Source organism: Coffea arabica, chromosome 10e (genome assembly GCF_036785885.1).
Source record: "Coffea arabica cultivar ET-39 chromosome 10e, Coffea Arabica ET-39 HiFi, whole genome shotgun sequence".
Classification (NCBI taxonomy): domain Eukaryota; kingdom Viridiplantae; phylum Streptophyta; class Magnoliopsida; order Gentianales; family Rubiaceae; genus Coffea; species Coffea arabica.
Window position 1 is genome coordinate 6,908,749 of NC_092328.1, and position 22,846 is coordinate 6,931,594.

Genomic DNA, 22,846 nt, shown 5'->3' on the forward strand with positions numbered 1-22,846 from the left:
ATCAAATAAAAAAATACAAAATACAAAAAGATACAAAAATAAAAGCCAAGCACCGTTGCTTTCTCTCCATTAGGGAGAGAGAGAGCAGAAAGCAAGCGAACAAGAAAGGGAGAGTAGGCCGCGGAGGAGGCTGAGGATTGTAACAAAAGGAGCAGAGACGCCGTTTTGATTCAACGTCGTCGGCGGCGGCATTGTTGTAATTCTCATGGACCAATATGTTTGGGAAACGATTTTGGCGGTGGCGTTAGGTTTTGTGGCCGTGTATGGAATTCTGGCCAGAAATGCTAATGCTCGCCGGAAAAGTTTTGGTAAAGGTGGGGCGGAGGATAGGGAGCCTCGTGCCACCGCCGCCACCACCCCCATTGATGGTATATTTAGATCCAAGAACAACGACGCCTCCGACGATGCAGACGTCATTATCGTAGGCGCCGGCGTCGCTGGCGCCGCTCTCGCTCACACTCTCGGGAAGGTAGTATGAAAATTTTCCTCGTCTTCGTCGCCTTATGTTATAGAATTATTGTTATATATATATGTGTGTGTGTGTCTGTATATAGTACTGCATGAATTCAGCGATTTTTGTAATGAGAGTTTATTTGAGTGCGTGTTTGTATTTCAGGTGAATAAGACTGTGATATTGATGACAAAAATGCATGCTAAAAAAAATGAATGAAATAGGAAAAGGAAGATTATAGATTGATCTAGGAGTTGCGTTACTTTTTTCTTTTGCTTTTTTTTTTTTTTCGTGCTGTGCATTTAAGAATCTAAACACTAACTGACTATATTGTTTATTAACTAATTTTTCTGTTGATGCAACTTATCTAATAGCAGTGTAATTTTTTTTTCAAAAAATTATTTGTTTTTCAGGTGCGGCCGTTGTCAATCTCATTTTACGGGTTTAAATCTGGTTTTCTTCTTTTCATTATTCGTTTCAATTTTATTGATGTTTGGGCTTGTGATCAGCGTTGTTTTGCGAGTTTAACTTAGCAGGACAAAGCCTTCTTTAGGTTTGAGATCACATCTATGATTGTTGATTATCGCATATTTGCCATTTTGTGGTCTTCTGTGCATGCGTGACGTCAATAGGTTTTTGTAAAGCTTAATTATATTTCTTACTGTGGTCCTTTTAAAAAAAAATTGGATGCAAAACAATTGAACTTTGAAGTTTTGTCATGGGCTTAAAGGAGGAAGTAGAAAATTACCTATTAAGCATATTCACTTTTCATATTGGCCTGCAGGATGGACGTCGGGTGTATGTAATCGAAAGAGACTTGTCAGAGCCTGACCGGATTGTAGGAGAGCTGCTCCAGCCGGGCGGCTATCTCAAGTTGATTGAACTGGGACTAGAAGGTAAAGTTTGCAGAACTAATAGAAAAATGTTGTCCTGATATTGAATTGAGTGTAATGCTTTGAGCTAAGTAGGGTCAACTATTGCAACATTTGACATTAGAAGCCTCATCTTTGCCCATTTAGTGTAGAATTACTGAAGCAGATTTTTTTTTTTTTTTAACCTCGACTACAGATTGTGTGGAGGGAATTGATGCACAGCGAGTCTTCGGATACGCTTTATTCAAGGATGGTAAAAGGACTCGTGTGGCTTATCCCTTGGAAAAATTTGACTCTGATGTTTCTGGCAGGAGCTTTCACAATGGCCGCTTCATTCAACGCATGCGAGAGAAAGCTGCATCTCTTCCCAAGTATACTCTACTCTTGCTCTTGTACTTGGTGGTTGTTTAGTATGTTTCCTGCAGTTTTAGTCATAAAGTTAGAAGTGGCAATTTCTGTATTGCTGATTGAGGATACATGTGCTTTAAATTCAACAAGAATCTTTAGAAGATCTGAATACATGAAAAATGATTTAGTTAAGTTGGTGGCTGATAGCACGGAAGCATGTTAGTATCTTAGAAGAGTCTTTTTCACCCTTTTTTTTTTATGGTTTTTTACTTTTATGGATCTGATTTTAAATATCATACAGTGTTCGCTTGGAGCAAGGAACAGTGACTTCTCTTCTGGAAGAAAAAGGGGTTATCAGAGGCGTGCAATACAAAACAAAATCTGGTGAAGAATTGATCAAGTATGCACCTCTCACTGTTGTATGTGACGGTTGCTTTTCAAATTTAAGACGCTCTCTTTGTGATCCTAAGGTGTGGATGGCTTAGAAGCTCTCTTTATTCTCATTTAGTTATCAATAGCTGATTAGTCTTCTCTGTCTTTCTCATACTGTGAATTACTTGAGGACAACAAATCAAGTTGGTTGGTGTTTTACATTTTTCGAACACTGATGTCTCTGCCAGGTAGACGTCCCTTCTTGTTTTGTTGGCTTGGTTTTGGAGAACTGCCAACTTCCTTTTGCAGATCATGGCCATGTTGTTCTAGCAGACCCGTCACCTATTTTGTTCTATCCAATCAGCAGCACAGAAGTTCGCTGTCTGGTTGATGTACCTGGTCAAAAGGTACCATCTATTTCAAATGGTGAAATGGCCAAATATTTGAAGACAACAGTGGCTCCACAGGTAGCACTAGGACATAAAGTTTGAATTTTATTGTTGTTATTTTTTTTGGGTGTACAAGCTTCAGTCTACTCTTATCTCAAGGAACAATATGCTATATAGATTGTGAAACTTCTATCATCTAACTATTCCCTTTCTCACCATCTTCTTGTAGGTCCCTCATGAATTGCATGATGCATTTATTGCTGCAATTGACAAAGGAAACATTAGGACCATGCCCAACAGAAGTATGCCAGCAGCTCCTCATCCTACCCCTGGGGCTTTGCTATTGGGAGATGCATTCAACATGCGACACCCTTTGACTGGAGGAGGAATGACAGTGGCTCTGTCTGATATCGTTGTACTACGTGATCTTCTCAGACCTCTTGGCGATCTGAATGATCCACCTACCCTTTGCAAGTATCTAGAATCATTTTACACCTTGCGTAAGGTACATTTAATTAAGTTCAGGACTTGTTTTGGTCATCAATATGGAAAACAATTGAGCAATATTGATCCAATGAATATTGAGTCTTTCCATAATATTCAAAATTTTCCTTAGTGATTTGATTTTGACATTGAACAGAGGAAATGCATTTTATGACGTTTTCATGCATTTGTCTTCCCACACCCAAATTCAATGTTTTTGTTTGCAGCCTGTGTCAGCCACCATCAATACGTTAGCTGGTGCCCTCTATAAAGTGTTTTGTTCATCTTCTGATCAAGCAAGGAAAGAGATGCGTCAGGCATGCTTTGACTATTTGAGCCTTGGAGGTGTTTTCTCAAATGGACCAGTATCTCTACTTTCTGGTCTGAACCCTCGCCCATTAAGCTTGGTGTGCCATTTCTTTGCGGTGGCGATATACGGTGTTGGCCGCTTGTTGCTGCCTTTTCCCTCACCTAAGCGTATGTGGATTGGAGCAAGATTGATATCAGTGAGTATCTGATTCTTTCTGTCATTAATTTCTCTTAATCGATTAATATATCTGATTGAAAACTATTTCTATTCTCAATGCCATATTCTAAATTTCAAGCTCACCTCTGCAGAGTGCATCGGGAATTATTTTCCCGATTATCAAGGCTGAAGGAGTGAGGCAAATGTTCTTCCCCGTTACCGTTCCTGCATATTATAGAGCACCACCTGCTAAGTGAGGTTGTCCAGCAAATGCTAAAACACTAAACTCCTCCATTGCAATTATCACATTCAAGTTTGTCCGCGGTTGCAATCCGATGTTCAAAGTTAGAGGAAAGCGGATGCTTTTATAAACTGGTGTGAATTGTGATATATTTTTTGTTCCTAGGTCTTTTTGTATCTCATTGTATTTGTCCTTTTTTTTCTCAACCGTCTCAAGTAAACAGAATTTTTTTTTTGTGTTTTTTTGTTCTCTTTGGCGATTTAATTGCTTTGTAAATAACTGGGATGATGTGAGCTTCATTCAAATTGTAGTGTGAAGAAGCGAAAATTTTCCGAGTCACTGCAATATTAGTTTTAGTAATGAGATTTTTCTGATGGTTAGCTTTGGAAAGCAAACGAGTATCAACTTTCAAGCTAATAGTCTGGGATCACATATTATTCTTTCTGGGAGTTATTAGGGTAAAATATAGAAACCCCCTTGAGGTTAAGCGAATATATAGAAAAATCCCTTATAATTGGAAACAAAAAAAATTATATTGATATATCCATTATACCCTTTGAGTTATAATATAAAAAACTCCCTGTGATTAAGCAAACCTACAAAAAAAAATTTCTTATGATTTCAAATCATACAATCTAGTATCTTGTGATTTGAACTAATGTGAAAAATCGACAAAAATCACTTAAATTAACAAGTTTGAGGTTGCTGGACATGGAAAATAATTTTTTAAATCAAAATTTTAGCTGATATACCTATTAAAACTCATAAAATTTTCAAAAACAATCCAAAACTCCTAAATATAACTCACCTTATTTCTATACACAAATAAAATAAATAAAACTTCCAAATACAACTAACCTTATTCCCATGCACAAAATAAATAAATAAAAGCAGCATATAATCACAAGGAGTTTTTCCGTAAGTTGGCTTAACCATAAGGGGTTTTTCCATAAGTTTGCTAAATAGGATGGTTGTTAGAAAGTCTTTTATTACTTGTATATATAGTAGGGTAATTGTGTGTCATTTCATCTACCTCCGTTAGTTTTGACAATTTCTGTTACTGTTTCAAATTAATTTAAATCATAAGAGACTGAAATATATGATTTGAAACTATAAGAGATTTTTCTATATGTTAACTTAATCACATGGAACTTTTTTGTATTTTACCCGAGTTATTAAGATATAATAGACGGAGAAAAGCAGATCGATGGTTTTGGCAATGAAATTGAATATAATCATGTCACACAATTTAAATCATCAATTCTTGATAGGTGTCTAGTGAGCACTCATTAGTAATTTAATAGTCTCATAGGTTAATTCGATCCCAATAGTTTCTTGTCAGCTTAACTGGTTTGGCATTTCTTCACTCTGTTTAATTCAAAGGGCGATGGACGGAGAGGAAATGCGATGGTAACGACAGAGACAAGCAGAAAAACCGAGGATGTACGTACGGCTAGTACTTGAATAATTGAACTGTACCTTTTCACGCTGCTGTGAGGCTGTGAGCTCTCTCCATTTGTAGGCATTATTACATGGTCAAAATCATGTCGATCCTCTTGTTTTTCCTTGGCAAATTTTAGCGTTTTTCTGCACTACTAGTTGTCCAATCTTTTATTTTCTTACCAAGCCAAAGAAAAGAAGAGAGATCTATAGCTGTAGCTTGATTTCCTTCCTCTTGTCTTCTCGCTGTTCACTTCCCAGTTCTGAGCAATGTTTTAAAAACCGGACCGTTAATTGAACCGGTGAAGTGAAAGGGTCGAGGTTCAACCGGTCGGACCGGTTCAACCTCGGTTCAATGAATTTTTTTAAAAATAATTTATATAAATATATATGTACAAAATAAGACATGTAATGGACTAATTTAATATTTTATATGATGAAAAGTTTACTATTTTTTAATAACTTGGATTTTTAAAAATAATTTTTTTAAATTATAAGTTAAAACAAATAAATTTCATCTCAATTTCAATTATATCTAAATTCAACCCCAAAATATCACAATATTTTGAAATTATACAAAATTCATGTCTCTGAGAATTTAGATATTATGAATTTTAATTTTAATTTACGTTTTGGGATTTAGAGATTGCAATTTAAAAAAGAAAATTTGGAGTTCGAAGGAAATCAAGAAAATCGAAAATAGAAATGTAAACTTGATAAGAAACAAAAAATAAGATAAAAGTGAGTGGTTGTGGCATTAAATAATTTGGGTTAAAAAAAATTCTTTTTTAACTTTTTTCAATTTAATGGACAAAAACAAAATTAAAAGATGGAAGAAAACATCAATAAATTAAAAATAAAGAGGTTTGATTAAAAAGGGAGTGACAAAAGAAAAGAGGATAGAGAGAGAGAGAGAGAGAGTTGAAAATTAAAAAGAAAGAACCATGAGGGGATGAGATTTTGTAAGAAAAATGGAAAAAAGAAATATGAGTGTTTGTTTTATATAAATAAGTTATCAAAAAAAACTAATAAGATGTGATGGTGCAACGGTTAATACATTGGTCTTTTATTACAAAGGTCTTGGGTTCAAATCTTGATTGCTACATTTTGCAAAACTTAGAAAAAAAAAAAAAAAAAAGAGGGAAAGCTAAAAACCGGAAAACCGCCGGTTCGATCCGGTTCGGCGGTTTTCACGGTTCAACCGGTCTTTGACCGGTTTTATAGCAAAGTCAACAATGTCATTGAACCGGACCGGTGCCATGGCCGGTTCGCGGTTCAACTGGTCGAACCGGCCGGTCCGGTCCGGTTTTCAAAACATTGGTTCTGAGTTGTCATCTCACCATACCAAAGATTCGAAACCTTATTTCGCGTCGCTGAAAAAAGTTTACCATTTCTTACCATACTGTTCCAAATAATTTCACGAAATCAATATTAATCTTGAAAAAAAAAAAAACCAAGAAAGCCAATATGCTTCCTGTCCATAGAAAAGACCAAGGAAAAAAAAAAAATTGCCATACCTAGAGTCAGCCTCGCAGTATGCGCACCTAATAAAGAGGACATATGCAGCAGGCAGTAGTTTATAGAAGTAGCTCTTTCATTTCATTCGCGAATTCTTATTTAATACTTCAAATGAATGAAAACAACATATAGTACATCCTAGAAGAGCGATCGCCAACTTCTTGTTCCTATTCCTTGGACGCTACTGGATAAAATACTCAAAATTGTTATTTGGATACATGTACAAGTGAGTGAGCATACGATAAGGGACTTCTAACCATCGAATTGTCGATTAGATAGGGGATGCTGTAGGCATAACCAAGCTCTAAGCTGTCTGAGCTTTTGTAGAGGACGACCAAAAATTTTGTCGGACTTTTCAAATCCCAACTGACCGCTACAAGTGAAAACCAAACGGTGACGGCCTCCGAGTATCATGTATGAAACCTTTTTACATTCTTCGAAAATACAATTGGCAGAGTATGGGAAGGTGAGATGCAGAGACACCCAACCAAACTAGTTCAAATCTTTCGTCAGTTCTTCTTGTTATTTCTTTCCGTCTTTATAGCCTCATAAGATATCATAACTTCCTTAAACTTTGCTTCAGCAAGCTCTGCAACCAAAGAGGAACATTAGAAGTTAGTCCACAGGCAAGAAAGTAACCTAGCTAAATGTCATACTAGCTCAGAGATATAAATGTGCGATTGAGAAGAGTAATGATTCCATACGTTGATTATCCTGATTCTGATCAGGATGGAACTCCATTGCTTTCGCCCTGAAAGCTGACTGCAATGCAAATAAAAGTGAAGATACATCAGGTCAACGTTTTCAATTATTTAATAACCGACAGAAAAAACAAGAGCAGGAGCACATAATTATGATAGTTACGACCGATAGCTTTATGATGTACAAATACAGTTTTACAATCGTGTCGAATGGATGTTGCCTATGAAAGTTTGGAGCAGCTATAAGAGAATGAACTCAGTCCATCTAACAGAAAAAACAGGTTTACATGTACCCTGATGTGAAAATGATTGCGAGTCGCAGCTAGTATCCATGGTTCTCAGCAATATTAGATCGTATAACATAAAACTACAACTGCCACGTTCAACAATTACACAACTTCAAGAAAAAGGCATTGTGAGAATCTACTGTAGCTTTAGAATAAGAAGAACAAATTGAAGAAAGTGAGGAATTAAAATTCGATTCCAGATTATCCTTTCGTTCTTGTGAAAAGAGGGGTGTTTTTAGCAGATGTAAATCTATTTGTGTTCAACATAATTGAAGAACTGGTCTACATTTTATAGATCAGATTGGTTACCTCCTCTCTTTTTACCAATACATAGTTGTCACTGAAGTTCCTTTAATTTCTTCCTTCTACCCATAAAGAGAAATACAAGGAAAAGAATTTTCCATTTATTCTTAGCCTCACTTCTTTTCATTTATGTATGTATAACTAAGGGACAAGTTAACATCACCCCTTCACCTTCCCATATAGTTTTGCTAGCAAACTATGAGTCAAACCATCACTACATGCTTAAGGAAATACAAAATATCAAATGAAATATCATATGAAGATAAAATGGTAATCAGTTATGTGCAATAATACCCACAAGGTAAATAGTACCTTTATCTCGTCATCTGTGTATGGTTTTGCTCTTGCCCTGTTGCAAAGGAGACAATCCATGTGTCAAGTCTCACACATTGAGTCTTTCCACAACATATAAATTAAAATTTCCTACACTAGCCAGAATAACATGTAGTGGAAATGAACAAAACCATTCTAGAGGATATGATCTGAGAAAACAAATTTTTGGCCAGGATAAGAAAGAATTTAAAAGTTAGCATAATAGCTTCACTGACAGAACAATATCTGATATGTAATACAGATTGTCACCTGTCAAGACCTAAGACTGAATAGTGATGTGATAATGGATAGCTTGCACTGGCCCAAGGAGCCTCCCTGAATTTAGCCCCTTGATCTCTATATGATGTATCACCCTTCCAATACCAGTCATTTCTCTGAAAATGCTGGTGATATGCACCCTGACCATTTTCTGCCCAGCTCTCGTAACTCCTTTTATACTTATTTCTCTCTCTATTGAAGACACTTTGCATGCGTCGAATCCGCTCCTGGACAGATCAACCATGAAGCAATGAGTTACATATGGCCGCAAACTTCCAACAAAATTAGGAAAAAAGATTTGTCTGTAACCCTTTAAAAAGAAGCTTACATGCTGCATCACATTAATTAGAGGATAAGTGCAGATCAACTCAAGTTCTTTTGGAAGGCAACAAGAAGGTTGTATCCATATTCAAAAGGTCAAGGCTTCGTTTGGAATAGCTGTTTTTTGGGTTGTTTTTAAAATATTTTACTATAGCAATGTATATGAAAAACTTTTACCGTAGATGTTTTTGGTGGTATTTTTGAAATATATTTTGGGATATTTTTAAAGTTTAAAACTTTTAGTGTATTTTTTAAAAATTAAAATTACCACTCACCACCGCCACCATCACCATCCCCTCCCTCCTCCTCTCTCTTCCTCCTCCTCCCCCTTTCTCCTTCCCTCCTTCCCCTTCGTCCTCCTTCTCCCTTCCCCTTCCCCTCCTTTTTCCCGCCACAACCCTGCCCAATCTAGGCACGGACAGCACGGGGAGAGGGAGACGGGAGGGGTGGGGGTTGTGGCGGGAAAGGGGAAGGGAGGAGGGAAGGCGAAAGAAGGGAGGAGAAGAGGAGGAAAAAGAGGGTGGGAGAAGAGAGTGGATGGGGGTGGGGGTGATAGATGGAAGAAGAAAATGGTGTACATTTAATTTTTTTTTTGTATAGTTGGAGTTGTTTTTGATATACTATATGGATGTGGTGTTTTTAGAGTTGTTTTTGTTTGTGTATTACTGTAGCATTGCATATGAAAAACTTGTTGTTCAAGGTAATTGCTTATCAAAATATTTGTCAAATAAGGCTACAAAGATAGACACTTGATGTGGGCAGTCAATTGCTTATTGACAATCCACTGAAAAATCCTGCCTTTGACAGAAGTACACATCCTGCTTTCTACCCATAAGAGACAAATCACACATAGTGACCATCTCTAAAATCAAGTTCCTTGTTTACTCCAAAAGATCCATTTCAAGAAGACAGGCTAATACATGCTTAATGTCAAGTATTATCTGGAGATGATGACAAGCCAAAAACAACAGTGACTACAAACTTTTAGCCACTTCAAAATGCTGTGATACATGTCTTACGGTTCTTAGTTTCTTAAGCTTGAAATTTTGGTGACGAAGTAACATAATCATTTCTTTTTGCACCAGATGTTCTCTTGTAAGATGCTTTTATGAAGAGTGGATTTAATTGGAAGAGCAATTCTTAAGGAATTAACAAAGTTATCATAATCAGGTTCCACAAAGACATCCGTTCAGTCCTTTCAATCAGAATGGCAATTTATAACTTTCATGTCATCCCATCTGAGTCAGATATCTCAAACTTGTCATATCATGCCAGTAATATGGGTTTAATGCTCTCATGCAACTAGCCAACTAACATTCAAAAACACCCCCCCCCCCCAACAACACTCTTCCATTGATATGAAATCACAAGTATTACATGCGTGACCCATACCATGGGACAAAACCATTTACCTTCTTTAGAGAGGAAACCAATGAAAATAAACAGAAGCACCAGAATAGTCATGTGTGTAAATCAAGTGCACAGAATGTAAAGAAAAACAACATTATCATCTTCATTAAATTGAAAAAAGAGTTGCAGAAAATTGTCACATCAAAACGTTTCCAAAAAGGTCAACAAAATTGTAAACATTCGTCTGCTTCCTGAAATGAGATGACTATTAAGCATTTGAAATAGGAAGATGAATCTCACCACTCTCTCCATTTCTTCTTCATACTCTTCCTGCATCCTACGGTTGTATCTTTTCCATGCTTCCTCCTGAAAACTTGTCCTGAAAGTTTTACCAGAAGCACTTTTCCATGATGCTTTTGACCTGCTCAACTTTTCAGAACGACATCATCTATCATCAGTTCAACATGCCTTCATGTTTTCTGTTCTATGGCATTATTAGCGAGAAAATCCACCATTGAAGAATCTTAAGAATCAATAACTAATGTGTTCAAACATCAAACAATATGTCAAAATGTGTTCAAACATGTTCAACATGCTTTCATGTTTTCTGTTCTATGGCATTATTAACCCAGTTTCCAGCACACACGTCTTCAAACGTCAAACAATATGTCAAAAATATTTACCAAACATAATTCTTTCTCTGCTCTCCCATCAGTATTGGGAAAACTCATTCACAAGTTAAGATAAAGTAACTGTTGCCAATATTTTCAATTTTTATAAATTAAGTCACCAAGCAAAAGCTCGGTAAAATACTTAACAAAAATTGTTGCAGACATATATCTGCGAACTATATTCATGTTAGACCATTCAGCCAGGAATTGCAAAGCTAAAGGCTTCCGTATTATATTTCCTCCACTATCCAAGAGAAAAACTAATTGAAGGACACGAGCGATTTTTTTTTCTTGTCAAAGAGGTACACAAGCATTTAATTCATCAGTTTCAAAGATTTGGGAGAGAGAGAGACTTTAATTCCCTAAGGAAAGGGAACTAAGCAGCAAGAAATTGAACTTCGCTGGCCTAGACAAATTAAACAATTTTTGCAAGTACTTCAGCTTGTAGCATTGTCATCAACTTCAGTCACCTGTTTAACAGTATCAACTTAAAGAGACGTGGCACCAAAAATCTAGTTCATGCACCAGATCATATTAATTAAATCCCACATTTGAAATAATTAATATTTACATTAAGTTTGCAGCTTCGTTTTCCATATGTGCCCCACAATCTCCACTCTCCCAGAACCACACCTCCCACAGAGCTATGGCCCACTCAAGACCAGCAGTCCTAAAACTTGGAATGCTCTATTCTTGTTTCCATTTTTGTTTATTTCAGTCTAACTTTCTTATAGGTGCAAAGTTTCCTGTTCACCTTACTCTACCAGAAAAGCAGAAATATTTTATAAAAGCTGAGCATGTGCGCATCTCACCATGTTATTCATAAAAGAATTTACAGAACTGGAAAGGAGCATCATTCAAAGCAACATGACATCATCATAGAAACTGAAAAGTAATTCTATGGTGATGCTAAGACAGCTCATCGCAATCCCCCAACAGGAAACAAAAAGAGCATCAGTAACTACCTGAGAGTAAACCCAATCAACAGATCTTCGCAATTGAGTAACCTGCAAAAAATTGCAACTGGTGTGATTCATCCACCAGAAATGGACCACAAAGAAACACCACCTGAAGATCTACTAGCACAAGTTTTAGCAGAAACAACAATCAAATACATTTTAAAAATTCAATGAAGAAGAACATAAATCGAGTTGTAAGTCCCTGACATCTGCTGACAACAGCAACGGATCAGATGTATCACTCCCATCTAACATCTAAGGCGATCAGTCTACTTCTTCAGCATTACTTCAACATTTAATCTCAACCATCCATCGAAAGCAACAGATCATTCTACTTCCAGATTCCACAAGTGTGTCTGGGCTTTACCAACTGTTCAATGGCCCCTTCACAGAGTTCTTCTGAACTTCTACAATTACCCGACCAAACACGAGAAAATTCTCCCCATACCATAAACACCACCAAGAACCGCGCAAGGAAATCAAACCTTTAATTTGGTCCAACTCAATTCTAAGACAAGTAATTGCTAAAATCATTTCTTCATCAATAGCACTTCTCATGTATTAGTTTAAGTACAAATGCTCAACTAACAGATATTTCTCCAACAACTAATATTAGCAAAACTAACTAAATCTCTTCCTACAAAGTTCCAGTAATAATGTGCGGGAAAAATATCATCGGAAGAAATAAATGCCAACTAAATTGTGTACATAATTCATTGGAATTAACCTAAAGTATTACAAAAAAAACAGAACTTGCACAATCAAAACGAGAAAATTGAAAACTGTAAAAGTAATTAACCAAGAGAAACTTACGGCAGCGGTGGTGGCGGTGGCGCCAATTAATCCGAAAAGTAGAATTCCCCATATTTTCATGTCTTTTTCACTATCTGGAGAATAACCAGGTCTGCTTGGTTGCTGCGGCCATGGATTATTAGGTTTAGGATTTTTATCCGCAGCAGCATCATCTTCCTTTGCCATCTTTATCAACTTGTAGAATGAAATTTGGGATTTTAGCTATCCAGAACCTGGATTCGTTTATTATCTCTTCTTTCTTGAAATGACGATTTGGACTAAATTGTCAAGTTGCAAAACAGCCTTATTAAAGCGTAGATTACCTTATTCCTCTGTGGATTGAAGAATTAATTGGGAAAAAACAAAAAGAAAAGAGCTCTGGGGTCTGGTTCTGAAGAATTTGAGAAGACAAATGACTACCTGAAGAAGGAGATCGTAAATTTGGGAAAAAAAAAAAATGGAGATCGTAATTCTTTTTTTTGTATATAACATTTACCTCCCTTGAGGTTTGACCAAACTACTAAATAAACCTTGCAGTTTGATCAAATTACATTTACCCCCAACCCCCCAAAATATGTAACAGCGTTGAAACTTGAAACTCCACTAACTCATATACCGAAAGGACAAAAATGCCCTGACCTAAAATATTTAAAAAACAAAAAACTAAACATGATAATTTAAAACAAAGAAATGTGTAAAAGGAAAATCCAAAAAAAACTTAAATTAATAATTTGGAGATCGTAAATTGGAGTCGACAATGGGAGAAGAAAAGGAAACCAATTTTGTCTCATCATACTTTTTTTTTCATTTTTCCTCTCTTTCCCCTTTTTTTTTTACTTTTTCCTGGACGATTTTTTATTCACTTTTTCCTGTTTCTTTTTCTTGTCTCTTCTTAGTCTTTCTTTCTTCATTTTCCCCTTTATGTTGTTGTATACATGTTCATGTAGTTGATTTTAATAATAACATATTGGGATAATTGCAGAAACCTCCCTTTAAAATTTTTGATATTTGCATCAACCTCCCCTATAGTTTGAAAAATTACACTGACCTCCCCTGAGGTTACTAATCCTTTGCAAATTCAGTCCAAATGATTAAAATATTGTTTTAGGGAGTGAAATTATAATTTTTTTATCAAATTTGTCCTTTGTACTACATGTCCAATGAATGACAAAATACTACAAATCAATTAACAATTAATAAATTTTAAGGAATATTTATAGGCAAATATGCATTACCTATTTAAAGCACCGGTTCTTTATGGGTATTTTACTTTCAAACATTTAATTTAATACAAATATTTAAGCTCAAATACATATTTGTATTTATTTTCAAATATTTAATTTTTATTAAATACAAAAACTACCAATCTCTCTTCCGTAAAAATATTAAGATAACACTTTTTCAATTTTAGTTACAAACATTTACGTATTTAACATAAATTAAATGATTCAGAATAGAATACTCATAAAGAGCCAATACTTTACTCATGTAATGGATGAAATCCATACAAAATTAATACTTTATGGATCATTTTTTTAAAAAAATTATTTAATTTATATTAAATAAATAACCTATCGATTTTCTTTTTGCAAGAATATTACTGTAACACTTTTTGAATTTTACTAACAAACACTAATATATATATATATATATATATATATATATATATCATAAATTAAATGTTTGAAAGTAAAATATCCGTAAAAAATCGGTACTTTAAATGAGTAATGCGTGTTTACCTATAAAGACCTGGTAGAGTATTTTACTTTCAAACATTTAATTTAATACAAATATTTACGCTCAAATACATATTTGTATTTACTTTCAAATATTTAATTTTTGTTAAATACAAAACCTATCAATCCTTCTTCCGTAAAAATATTAATATAACACTTTTTCAATTTTAGTTACAAACATTTATGTATTTAACATAAATTAAATGATTCAGAATAAAATGCACATAAATAGCGAATACTTTATTCGTGTAATGGATGAAATCATAAAAAATTAATATTTTATGGGCCATTTATTTTTTAAAAAAAATATTTAATTTATATTAAATAAATAATCTATCGATTTCCTTTTTGTAAGAATATTACTATAACGCTTTTTGAATTTTACTTACAAATATTGATATATTTATCATAAATTAAATATTTGAAAGTAAAATACTCGTAAAGAGTTGGTACTTTAAATAAGTAATGCATGTTTGTCCATAAATTACACTCCTTATAATTTATTAATTGTTAATTGATTTATAGTACTTTGTCATTCATTGGATATATAGCACAAAGGACAAATCTGGTACAAAATTCTAATTTCACTCTCTAAACTAATATTTTAATTATTTGGACTAAATTTGCAAATGATTAATAATCTCAGGGGAGGTCAGTGTTATTTTTAAAATCACAGGGGAGGTCAGTGCAAATGTCAGAAATCTCAGGGGAGGTTTCTGCAATTATCCCAAAAAAAACCCAACTTATCAAAGGTAAATTTGCCACTTAAAGGGATTTAATCCCTATAATTAAAAAATTGCAATACTATAAGGATCGATTAGATAACTAGTTTCATCCCATTTCGGTTCCCCTCCCTTGTAGCCCAAAATAGTATTGGTAGCATAAGATAGTATTGATATTGCCAATTGTTAAAAAACAAAAATTATGCGGTGTGGATTTCTTCATCTATAGTATTAAAAAAAGTCAACTACTAAATCTCATTCCATTTAGAAGAACAAAACTAGCGAAACTCAACTTACTCGTATGAAAATGCACACTTTGGTACTTGTTAAGGTAATTAGCTTTTATTGATCCTTGAATGAGCACTCGTTGATATTTAAAAAAATAAATAAAGTAAGTAAAGTATATAAATATAAGGCAGTGTAATAACTATTAGTGTATGCATTTAAAAAATAGATTGAACGTAATTTAAGTGATTGATTTGGAGCACCCATGCAAAAAATCCTAGTAAAAGCAAATGAAAGCCCTTGTTTTCAAGAGTCAGCTTGGTGATTAATTAGGTAACTAGTTTTATATATACGTTAATTGGCTATATCAAGAGCAAATGCCAATCTTTGTCCCAAGATTTATACTTAAATTGGCTATAATAAGAACAAACAAAAGCCTTTGTCTCCAAAATTTAGTCTTGTTTGACAAATGAGTTTTTTTAATATTTATTTAAAATTTTACTGTAGCTTATCGCAGAAATTGTAGAAAAAATTTGTAAAATGAAAAACTTTTTTTTCTTTCCTCTCTTCTTCTTCTCCATTCTTCCTCCCCTGCCACCTCTCCCTTCCCTCCCGCTAGAAATTGCAATAGAAACAATTTTTTTTTTTGCTTTATTCTCTCTTTCTTTCTTTTCTCCTTCTCCCCCGCCATCTCTCTTCCCCCTCCCCCTCCCCCTCCCCCCAGTCACAATTTAGTTGTGCGACCGGGGGAGGGGGAGCATGGCAGGGAGAGAGAGGTGGCAGGGAAGAGGGGCGGGGAAGGGAAAGGAGGAGGGAGAGGGAAAGGGAGAAGAGGGAAAACAAAATTTTTCTCTGTTGGCGCTAGAAAAGGTGTCTATCAGTATTGGCCAACGGCGAAGGTGGTGGTGGATTGAAGTGGGGAAGAAAGAAGAAGAAAGGAATAAGGAAAATGTGTGTTTTTGGTATTTTAAAATGTGTATTTTAAAAACTTTTGAGAAAATTTTTGAGATTATGTAGTTAAAGTCGTTAAAAAAACTAGTAAAAAACAAAACTTGGACAAAAACTCATTTGGCAAACAAACCCATAAATTGGTATCCAACTCAACTTGCAGGAAGATTAACGAATGATCATGAGGTCTTACCTCAAGATTTTTCGTTTACCCTTTTTCCTAGTAAAACTTTGGAGTATGCATTATAAAAAAATCTTCAAGCTATCAAAAAACTCATTTTTCTAGTAGATATGGATAAAATTTCTTAAAATTTATATTAAAAAAAATCATGCCATCTAAATCAGCAATTTCTATTTTTGTGTAGTAATTGAAAAATTAAAATTGAGTACTTTAAGTTAAATATATAACTCAGTCGATGGTTTCTTTTAAATTACCGGCGCCTAATGCATACCCAATATGTGTGCAATCAAAAAATATATTCACGGTCATATGTTTTAAATAAAATTTTTATTACTGAAGCAAATTTTAATCTTTTAAATATTTTTCATAAAATAATTTTATATTGATAGTTATAAATTATAACTTATAATGTTTAGGGGTAGTTATGTTGAACATATATTTAAATAGTTAAAAGTAAAAATAATTATGAATAATTATAGATAATTAAAATAAAAATATTTTTTATAAGAATAAAAGAGAAAGTTTATAAAGCCGCAATGTTAACTTCAAAGCCTTTTCATATAGTATAGATATATATAACTCTCAGCGTAAGGGTGTCGGCGTACACTATACACAAATACACAACCGTCAAATAACAGGCAAACCCGCGCCATTTACAGCTAATCCCCTCTTTCCACAAAAAGTAAGTCATTTCTCCTCCCAATATCTTCCATCCTCCCCCAATTTCATTCATTTTTCTACTGAACAAGAAATCAAGTCCAACGCCATCGTTGTCAGGGCAGATCTAAAAAAATGCGGATGAGGTTGATTTAGTTGCTTTTATCAGGTACCAATTAATTAATCATTTTCGACCCAGATATAAATCTTTCGGATTGGTTGAATAAAATTTATGCATGCTGAATATGAAGAATTCCTGAATAATAGTAGCTAATTGGTTTAGGTGTTTAGGGTTTAAGAATGATGGCAATGGCAATGTCAAGGAGGCCGATAAATCCATCTAGACGAGTTGCAGATATTGTAGGAGCTTCTCCAGTTCCAACCTCACTTCATTCGAAATCTCGATCGTCACCATTTCTATCTCTTGGACTTATTGTCGTGGTAATGTTTATGCTAGATTCATTGTTAATTCTCCATAAATACTTTACTTAATCTCATTTCTTGTTAAATTTTATTTTTATTTTCAGGGATCAATCCTTCTTATTGGCTATTTTTATCGTGGCTCAGGTCCGTTCGACTCAGTTTCCATTTGTAACTACTTGGTATTTTCTTTAGTTGATAATTTTTGCGTATAAATTCACCATCCCATAGCCAAAGTAGCTAAGTTTTATTTGGAAAGAAAAAATATGGAGAATGGTGCAGACTTTGGCAGGCCAGATTATACTTCCCTAGCCAGTAGCTGGAACTTATGCTGATTGAAAATCTTGATAGAGTAAGGAATCAATATAATTAAGCGTTATTACTATCAAATAAACAAGTGTGGTTTCTGACCTTTCTGATATCAGTGACTGTTAAAATGTGGTATTTTGTGATTTCCTCTAAAGGCAGAGTGAAATACCTATACCCTACTTGGAATCCATGAGTCTGTGGTAGTACTGAACCTGGAGATGATTAATACAAATTCAAATCAATCAGGGGTTTCTTAGAATAAGTGAATAAGTGACCTTTGTTAAGGGCACTATACCTTGGACACAAAAGTTAATGCTAATCACTTTTCATCACACACTTCGGTTTTCCTCTTCCTCAATGCTTGGACACAAAAGTACTGTGTTAGAGTCAATGAGCATCTTTTCTTCTTTATGTATCCATATTATTCCTGAGAGCTCTCCCTCATCCATTTCTTGTCTAACATTTGAAATTAATTGTATGTTGCATCCTATTTCCTTATTGAATTTTAACTATATTGTTAAGCATGCCCCTGAGACAAACACAACGTTGTTTTGTTTTTCTCCTTTATTTAAATGTGGAACATTAATTTGTTTCCACTATAAGAAATTGTGCCTGATTTTATGGGTTTCGATAGTAAGCTATGTAGACTATGGAAGGTGCAACTATCTAAGTTGGTACTTGGTTTGCAAAGTTATTTGTTTCCACTATGAGAAATTGTGTCTGATTTGATGGGTTTCGATAGTTACTTGGAGTATCTACTATGATGTAGACTATGGAAGGCACAACTATCTAAGTTGGTACTTGGTTTGCAAAGTTATTTTGACTTGCTGCATTTACTACCCACTTGTCTATTCACTGAGAACCTATTTTGCCTGACAGGTGGCTTTGGTCATATAGGAGCTGTCAGCAGGGTTCAAGGTAATTCACCTCTGATTCATTCACTTGAGTTCTGGCTTTATTTGTGTGCCCTGTATAACTTTTTCAATTTGCCAGTCTTGCTGGTTGATACATGGAAGTTAAATGTAGACTTGGCTTACATTATTGATGAGAGTTGAAAGCTTTGGTTGAGACTAGAATTTTGAATTGTCTGTCTCCTAATTCCTAGAAGATCTCGGGGTTATGAAATGGATCTAAAATATGTAAATGGCTCTTTGTTTTGTGCTTGAGGTCCTTGAGTTGTCATCTGATGTTAAATCATGAACCATGAAAATTTTGAGTTCTAGACCTGCTTCTTGTTGGTAACTAACTAGATCATGGGCCGTCTTTATTTTGGGTAAACATTTATACAATTAAACATGTGAAATGATATTGGGAGTGATGCTCTTCAACAATAGAAAATATGCAAGATTGGTTCATTAACTATGAAAACTGTAGCCATAGTGGAGATCTGAGCTTTGCATAATAAACAGTCCCATGCATAAAAACTGCCTAAGTTGTTGAGGCTATCATAACAGTTAATCATTTTATCACTTATGCAATTCTCTAGTGATTCACTATTTAGCATGTTGACTGATTAAATTTTATTTTTGATGCTTAGAGGTGGGGACCCCTATCTGAAATTAATGTAGATGTCAGTGTTTGACATACAGTCTTCCATTTAAAAATCTTGGACTTCTTTATTATGTGCAGGGGATTTCTCATGTACTACAGAGGTTCAACAGGCGATTCCTTTTCTGAAGAAAGCATATGGTGACAGCATGCGCAAGGTGTTGCATATTGGTCCAGATACTTGTTCGGTAGTTTCCGCACTATTAAGAGAGGAGGATACTGAAGCTTGGGGACTGGAGCCATATGATATAGAGGATGCTGATCACAGTTGCAAGAGTCTTGTACATAAGGGTCTTGTTCGTGTGGCTGATATCAAGTTTTCTCTTCCATACAGGGCAAAATCATTTTCTGTTGTGATTGTCTCAGATGCACTGGATTATTTGTCCCCAAAGTATCTGAATAAAACCCTTCCTGAATTGGCAAGGGTTTCAGCTGATGGACTTGTTATTTTCACTGGTAAGTTGAGATTCTGCTACATTTCGCTAGTTCCTTAAAATTGTTAAATGTTCTGGGAAAGGTCCTTTTTTACTTTTCTACTAAGTTCCCCTTATATTGTTTTTCATCAACCTTTATTATGCTTTACTTTTTACCTTTCCTTTTAGATTGTAAGAAATCTTAATCCTTTTAGGTGAGAATTTTGTGATCCTTGGGAATAATTGGGATAGAAACCAAATGCTGCGATATTGAGCTTATTAGATGAATACAAAATCTGCTATCTTTTAATTTATTTTGAGATTTTTTGCTGAAATCGAAGTCAGTATTTCTTTTCAAGAAGTTTTCTGCAAATATTTTGTTGCCTTTGCTGGTCATTGGTTGGGATTGTTGCTATTGGTGTCTTTCCTCCTATGTTGATCGTTGTTTAGAAAGATGCAGAAAACAGTCTCATTGCCACTGTCAGTGGAGCATAATTGCCATGGTGTTTTATGGAATTAAAGAAACATTACATCAGTTCCGGCAAAGTGCATGCAATTATTTGGGATTGGAAAAGAGAAAGCAGGCTGTGAGACATTTTATGATGACACATATTATCTAACTCTCCACCTGGCTGCATCAGTATTCCCTATTTCTTATATAATCTGATTTTACAACATATCAGGTTTTCCACAGCATCACAAAGCAAAGCCCACGGATAAATCCAAATTAGGGCGATCTGTAAGTATCTTTGTATCCTATGCTACATTTGTTTTATTATTCATTGTTGTCTATTTTGCTTATGTTCACCTTTTGGAAATAAAATCCATAGTGTCTAAAGTTTGCACAACAGAAGGTCATATTCTTTCTGATCAATGTTTGAGCATGTTAATATCGTCTCACACTTGAAGCTTTTTTCAATTAATATCATTGTTATCAATTTTTGGTTGTGTTATTTTTATCTCTCATGCAAATTATTCCGAGTCATATCCTGATTTCTCAGGGTTTTATAGTATGTTGGCCATAATGTTCATCTGTGCAAATTCAGGTAGATTTTCAGAAATGGCACCATCTGTACAAGTCTTCTTGTTTGTTATGATTGCTGCTTAAGGCTTCAGGTTTAAATAATGTTGTAGCAACACAGATAGAAGCATACAAAATGTCTGCAAGAGTAAAACTGAATATGAGTAGAGAGTTGAGTCTGGAAAATGGTCTTCTGGGCTTGACATATCTAAATGGATTATTAATTTCCTGGGGGAACCACTAAGGTGCTGAATCGCTGGACAATAGCAAATATAAAACAATGAAAAACGATGGGATTATACAAGGGCATCAAAAAGAGAAACTAAAGACAGTGACTTTCAACCACCTAATTCCCTCCGTTTGATGATTACAGAAACAATTGAAAGCTTCTTCAATCTTGTTACGCTTGAAGAACGCAGGCATGTATCATTGAAATTTCAAACATAACATACTTACTAGTTCTTCTCTTTTGCTGGCACAACGCTTACTTTCTCTTATGGAGAAATAAGTATCACAATTCATGATTTGTTTTCAAAATTTGTGTGATGATTTATGTTTAAAATTAGGGACATAACATACTCCAATATATTTTATCTTCTTACTGAGAAAATATTTTATACCTCGTGATGTTTAATCATCCACTTAGGGCTGAAAGAATTTCTCCCCCACTCTTATGATTTTTTTTTTTGGGGGCTGTTGGGCATGGGGTGGTTAATAGGCTAAACTAAGGAGCGCAACCTGGTGGGTTCGACATTTTGTTCAGACAAGTTTGGAAGAAAATGAAGCTGCCGTGAAAAAGTTTGAACAAGCTGCGTTGAGAAGATCTTACAACCCAAGTTGCCAAATATTTCACTTGAAGTCATATCAATAAAGTTTTGGAGTTTTGTCAGCTGAAGTGCCTTTCCAGTTTCCTCGACCCTTAAGTTACAACATTTATTTAGTTCCAAAAGGCCATTGGACCAGTAACTCTTAGAAACGATTTAAACAGTTGAGATCTTTGGGGCATTTATGGACAAAATAGGCCTCTGCTTCGTGATGAAGAGGTTGGATTTCGGCAGATTATTGATCAATTGTAAGCGGGAAATGTAGCTAACATCTGGTAATGCGTACCTATTACTAGATTTCGATGATTAAAGCAGCTTACTATAGCTTCTCATTACAATGGGCAATGGTCGGATGAGAACATCACGGTCATTGTTCAAAGCATAATCAATGTTACAGCAGTAATATTATTAACTGAAAATTGACAGAATCTCTTTTCTTTCTGGTCCTGAAACGGTGTAAAGGATGTTGATTTTACAATGTTCTTCCTTTCATGGATTCTCTTTTGCCGGAATCTACTACAAAATACGAGCCATTGTGAAGTCAGTATTTGTTTACGTACGGGAGGGACATCTAACATGTTTACAGCATCCATCTTGTCTATAATCTAGCAGAAACGCACGCACACACACACACATATGGTAAAAATATTTTCTTCGGCAGTTGTATTAGAAATGCTAGAGAGCCAATTGATTTTACTGCCCGAATTTGGTTGTAATCCTCATTTGGATTCCTGTAGTTCTTGATTAACAATAATGTTATAACTTAAAAAAAAAAAAAAAGAAGATTAACATGAGTGTTATCATAGCACAGGACATATGGTTTGGGACATTGATAACTGATCCGAAAGGGCTCCAAAAAGCTTATGACATATACTCAGGAACATTGATAACTAATCCGAAAAGGCTCTAAACAGTTTATGCTTGGGAGAAAGGGTAAATGGATCCGTCCATTTCTTCTCTCTCGTTGCAATTCAGAGAAATTATCTTTAAATTCCAGATAAATGACTGTCTCCTCTTTAAATGATGAGCGACCATATTGTCAACCCATGTTGCTGTTCTTCTTGTGCTACTGCTCTCTTTTATGCTAACATTGAATGGATTGAAGTGCCCTCCATGGATGACTTTCACACTGATATGACTTTTCACGTTGATGAGCCACAGAGGCTGGACCTTGCAGCCGTTGTTGGGTCTGATGTGTTGATTATGCTTCGGTGGGGTGGGCTGGTATCGCAATTGTCAGCAAGAAACACCACTAAGCTAAAATTCAACACATTTGTCCCTCACATC

General features: G+C 35.0%; 3 protein-coding genes across 8 annotated transcripts; 2 read left to right on the forward strand and 1 right to left on the reverse strand.

Moving 5' to 3' along the window:
* LOC113712450 (squalene epoxidase 1) lies at nucleotides 1–3,961 on the forward strand. The gene is made up of 8 exons (XM_027235881.2): nucleotides 1–469; nucleotides 1,236–1,347; nucleotides 1,520–1,694; nucleotides 1,973–2,141; nucleotides 2,292–2,510; nucleotides 2,662–2,937; nucleotides 3,143–3,421; nucleotides 3,534–3,961. The coding sequence occupies exons 1-8, from the start codon at nucleotides 206–208 to the stop codon at nucleotides 3,636–3,638; spliced, it is 1,599 nt and encodes a 532-aa protein (XP_027091682.1). The 5' UTR covers nucleotides 1–205; the 3' UTR covers nucleotides 3,639–3,961.
* Nucleotides 3,962–6,638: 2,677 nt separating this feature from the next.
* LOC113711103 (uncharacterized) lies at nucleotides 6,639–13,025 on the reverse strand. Of its 2 annotated transcripts, XM_027234261.2 has the most exons (8): nucleotides 12,879–13,025; nucleotides 12,577–12,750; nucleotides 11,770–11,811; nucleotides 10,434–10,562; nucleotides 8,454–8,689; nucleotides 8,184–8,220; nucleotides 7,285–7,342; nucleotides 6,639–7,169 (listed from the first exon to the last, which is right to left on the reverse strand). In XM_027234261.2, the coding sequence occupies exons 2-8, from the start codon at nucleotides 12,739–12,741 to the stop codon at nucleotides 7,090–7,092; spliced, it is 747 nt and encodes a 248-aa protein (XP_027090062.2). In that variant the 5' UTR covers nucleotides 12,742–12,750; nucleotides 12,879–13,025; the 3' UTR covers nucleotides 6,639–7,089. The 2 variants fall into 2 exon arrangements, with proteins under 2 accessions (XP_027090062.2, XP_027090061.2); XM_027234260.2 differs by having other exon boundaries at nucleotides 12,577–13,023.
* Nucleotides 13,026–16,959: 3,934 nt separating this feature from the next.
* Nucleotides 16,960–21,987, forward strand: LOC113712675 (probable pectin methylesterase CGR3). 5 transcript variants are annotated; one of them, XM_027236179.2, is made up of 8 exons: nucleotides 16,960–17,049; nucleotides 17,150–17,193; nucleotides 17,316–17,465; nucleotides 17,552–17,591; nucleotides 18,633–18,671; nucleotides 19,383–19,757; nucleotides 20,398–20,453; nucleotides 21,454–21,987. In XM_027236179.2, exons 3-8 carry the CDS (start codon nucleotides 17,325–17,327, stop codon nucleotides 21,604–21,606), a joined length of 804 nt encoding a protein of 267 aa, XP_027091980.1. In that variant the 5' UTR covers nucleotides 16,960–17,049; nucleotides 17,150–17,193; nucleotides 17,316–17,324; the 3' UTR covers nucleotides 21,607–21,987. The 5 variants fall into 5 exon arrangements, with proteins under 5 accessions (XP_027091980.1, XP_071923810.1, XP_027091977.1 ...); XM_072067709.1 differs by adding an exon at nucleotides 21,109–21,154 and having other exon boundaries at nucleotides 16,962–17,193; nucleotides 21,454–21,684; XM_027236178.2 differs by having other exon boundaries at nucleotides 16,969–17,049; nucleotides 17,308–17,465.
* The last annotated feature ends 859 nt before the right edge of the window (nucleotides 21,988–22,846 follow it).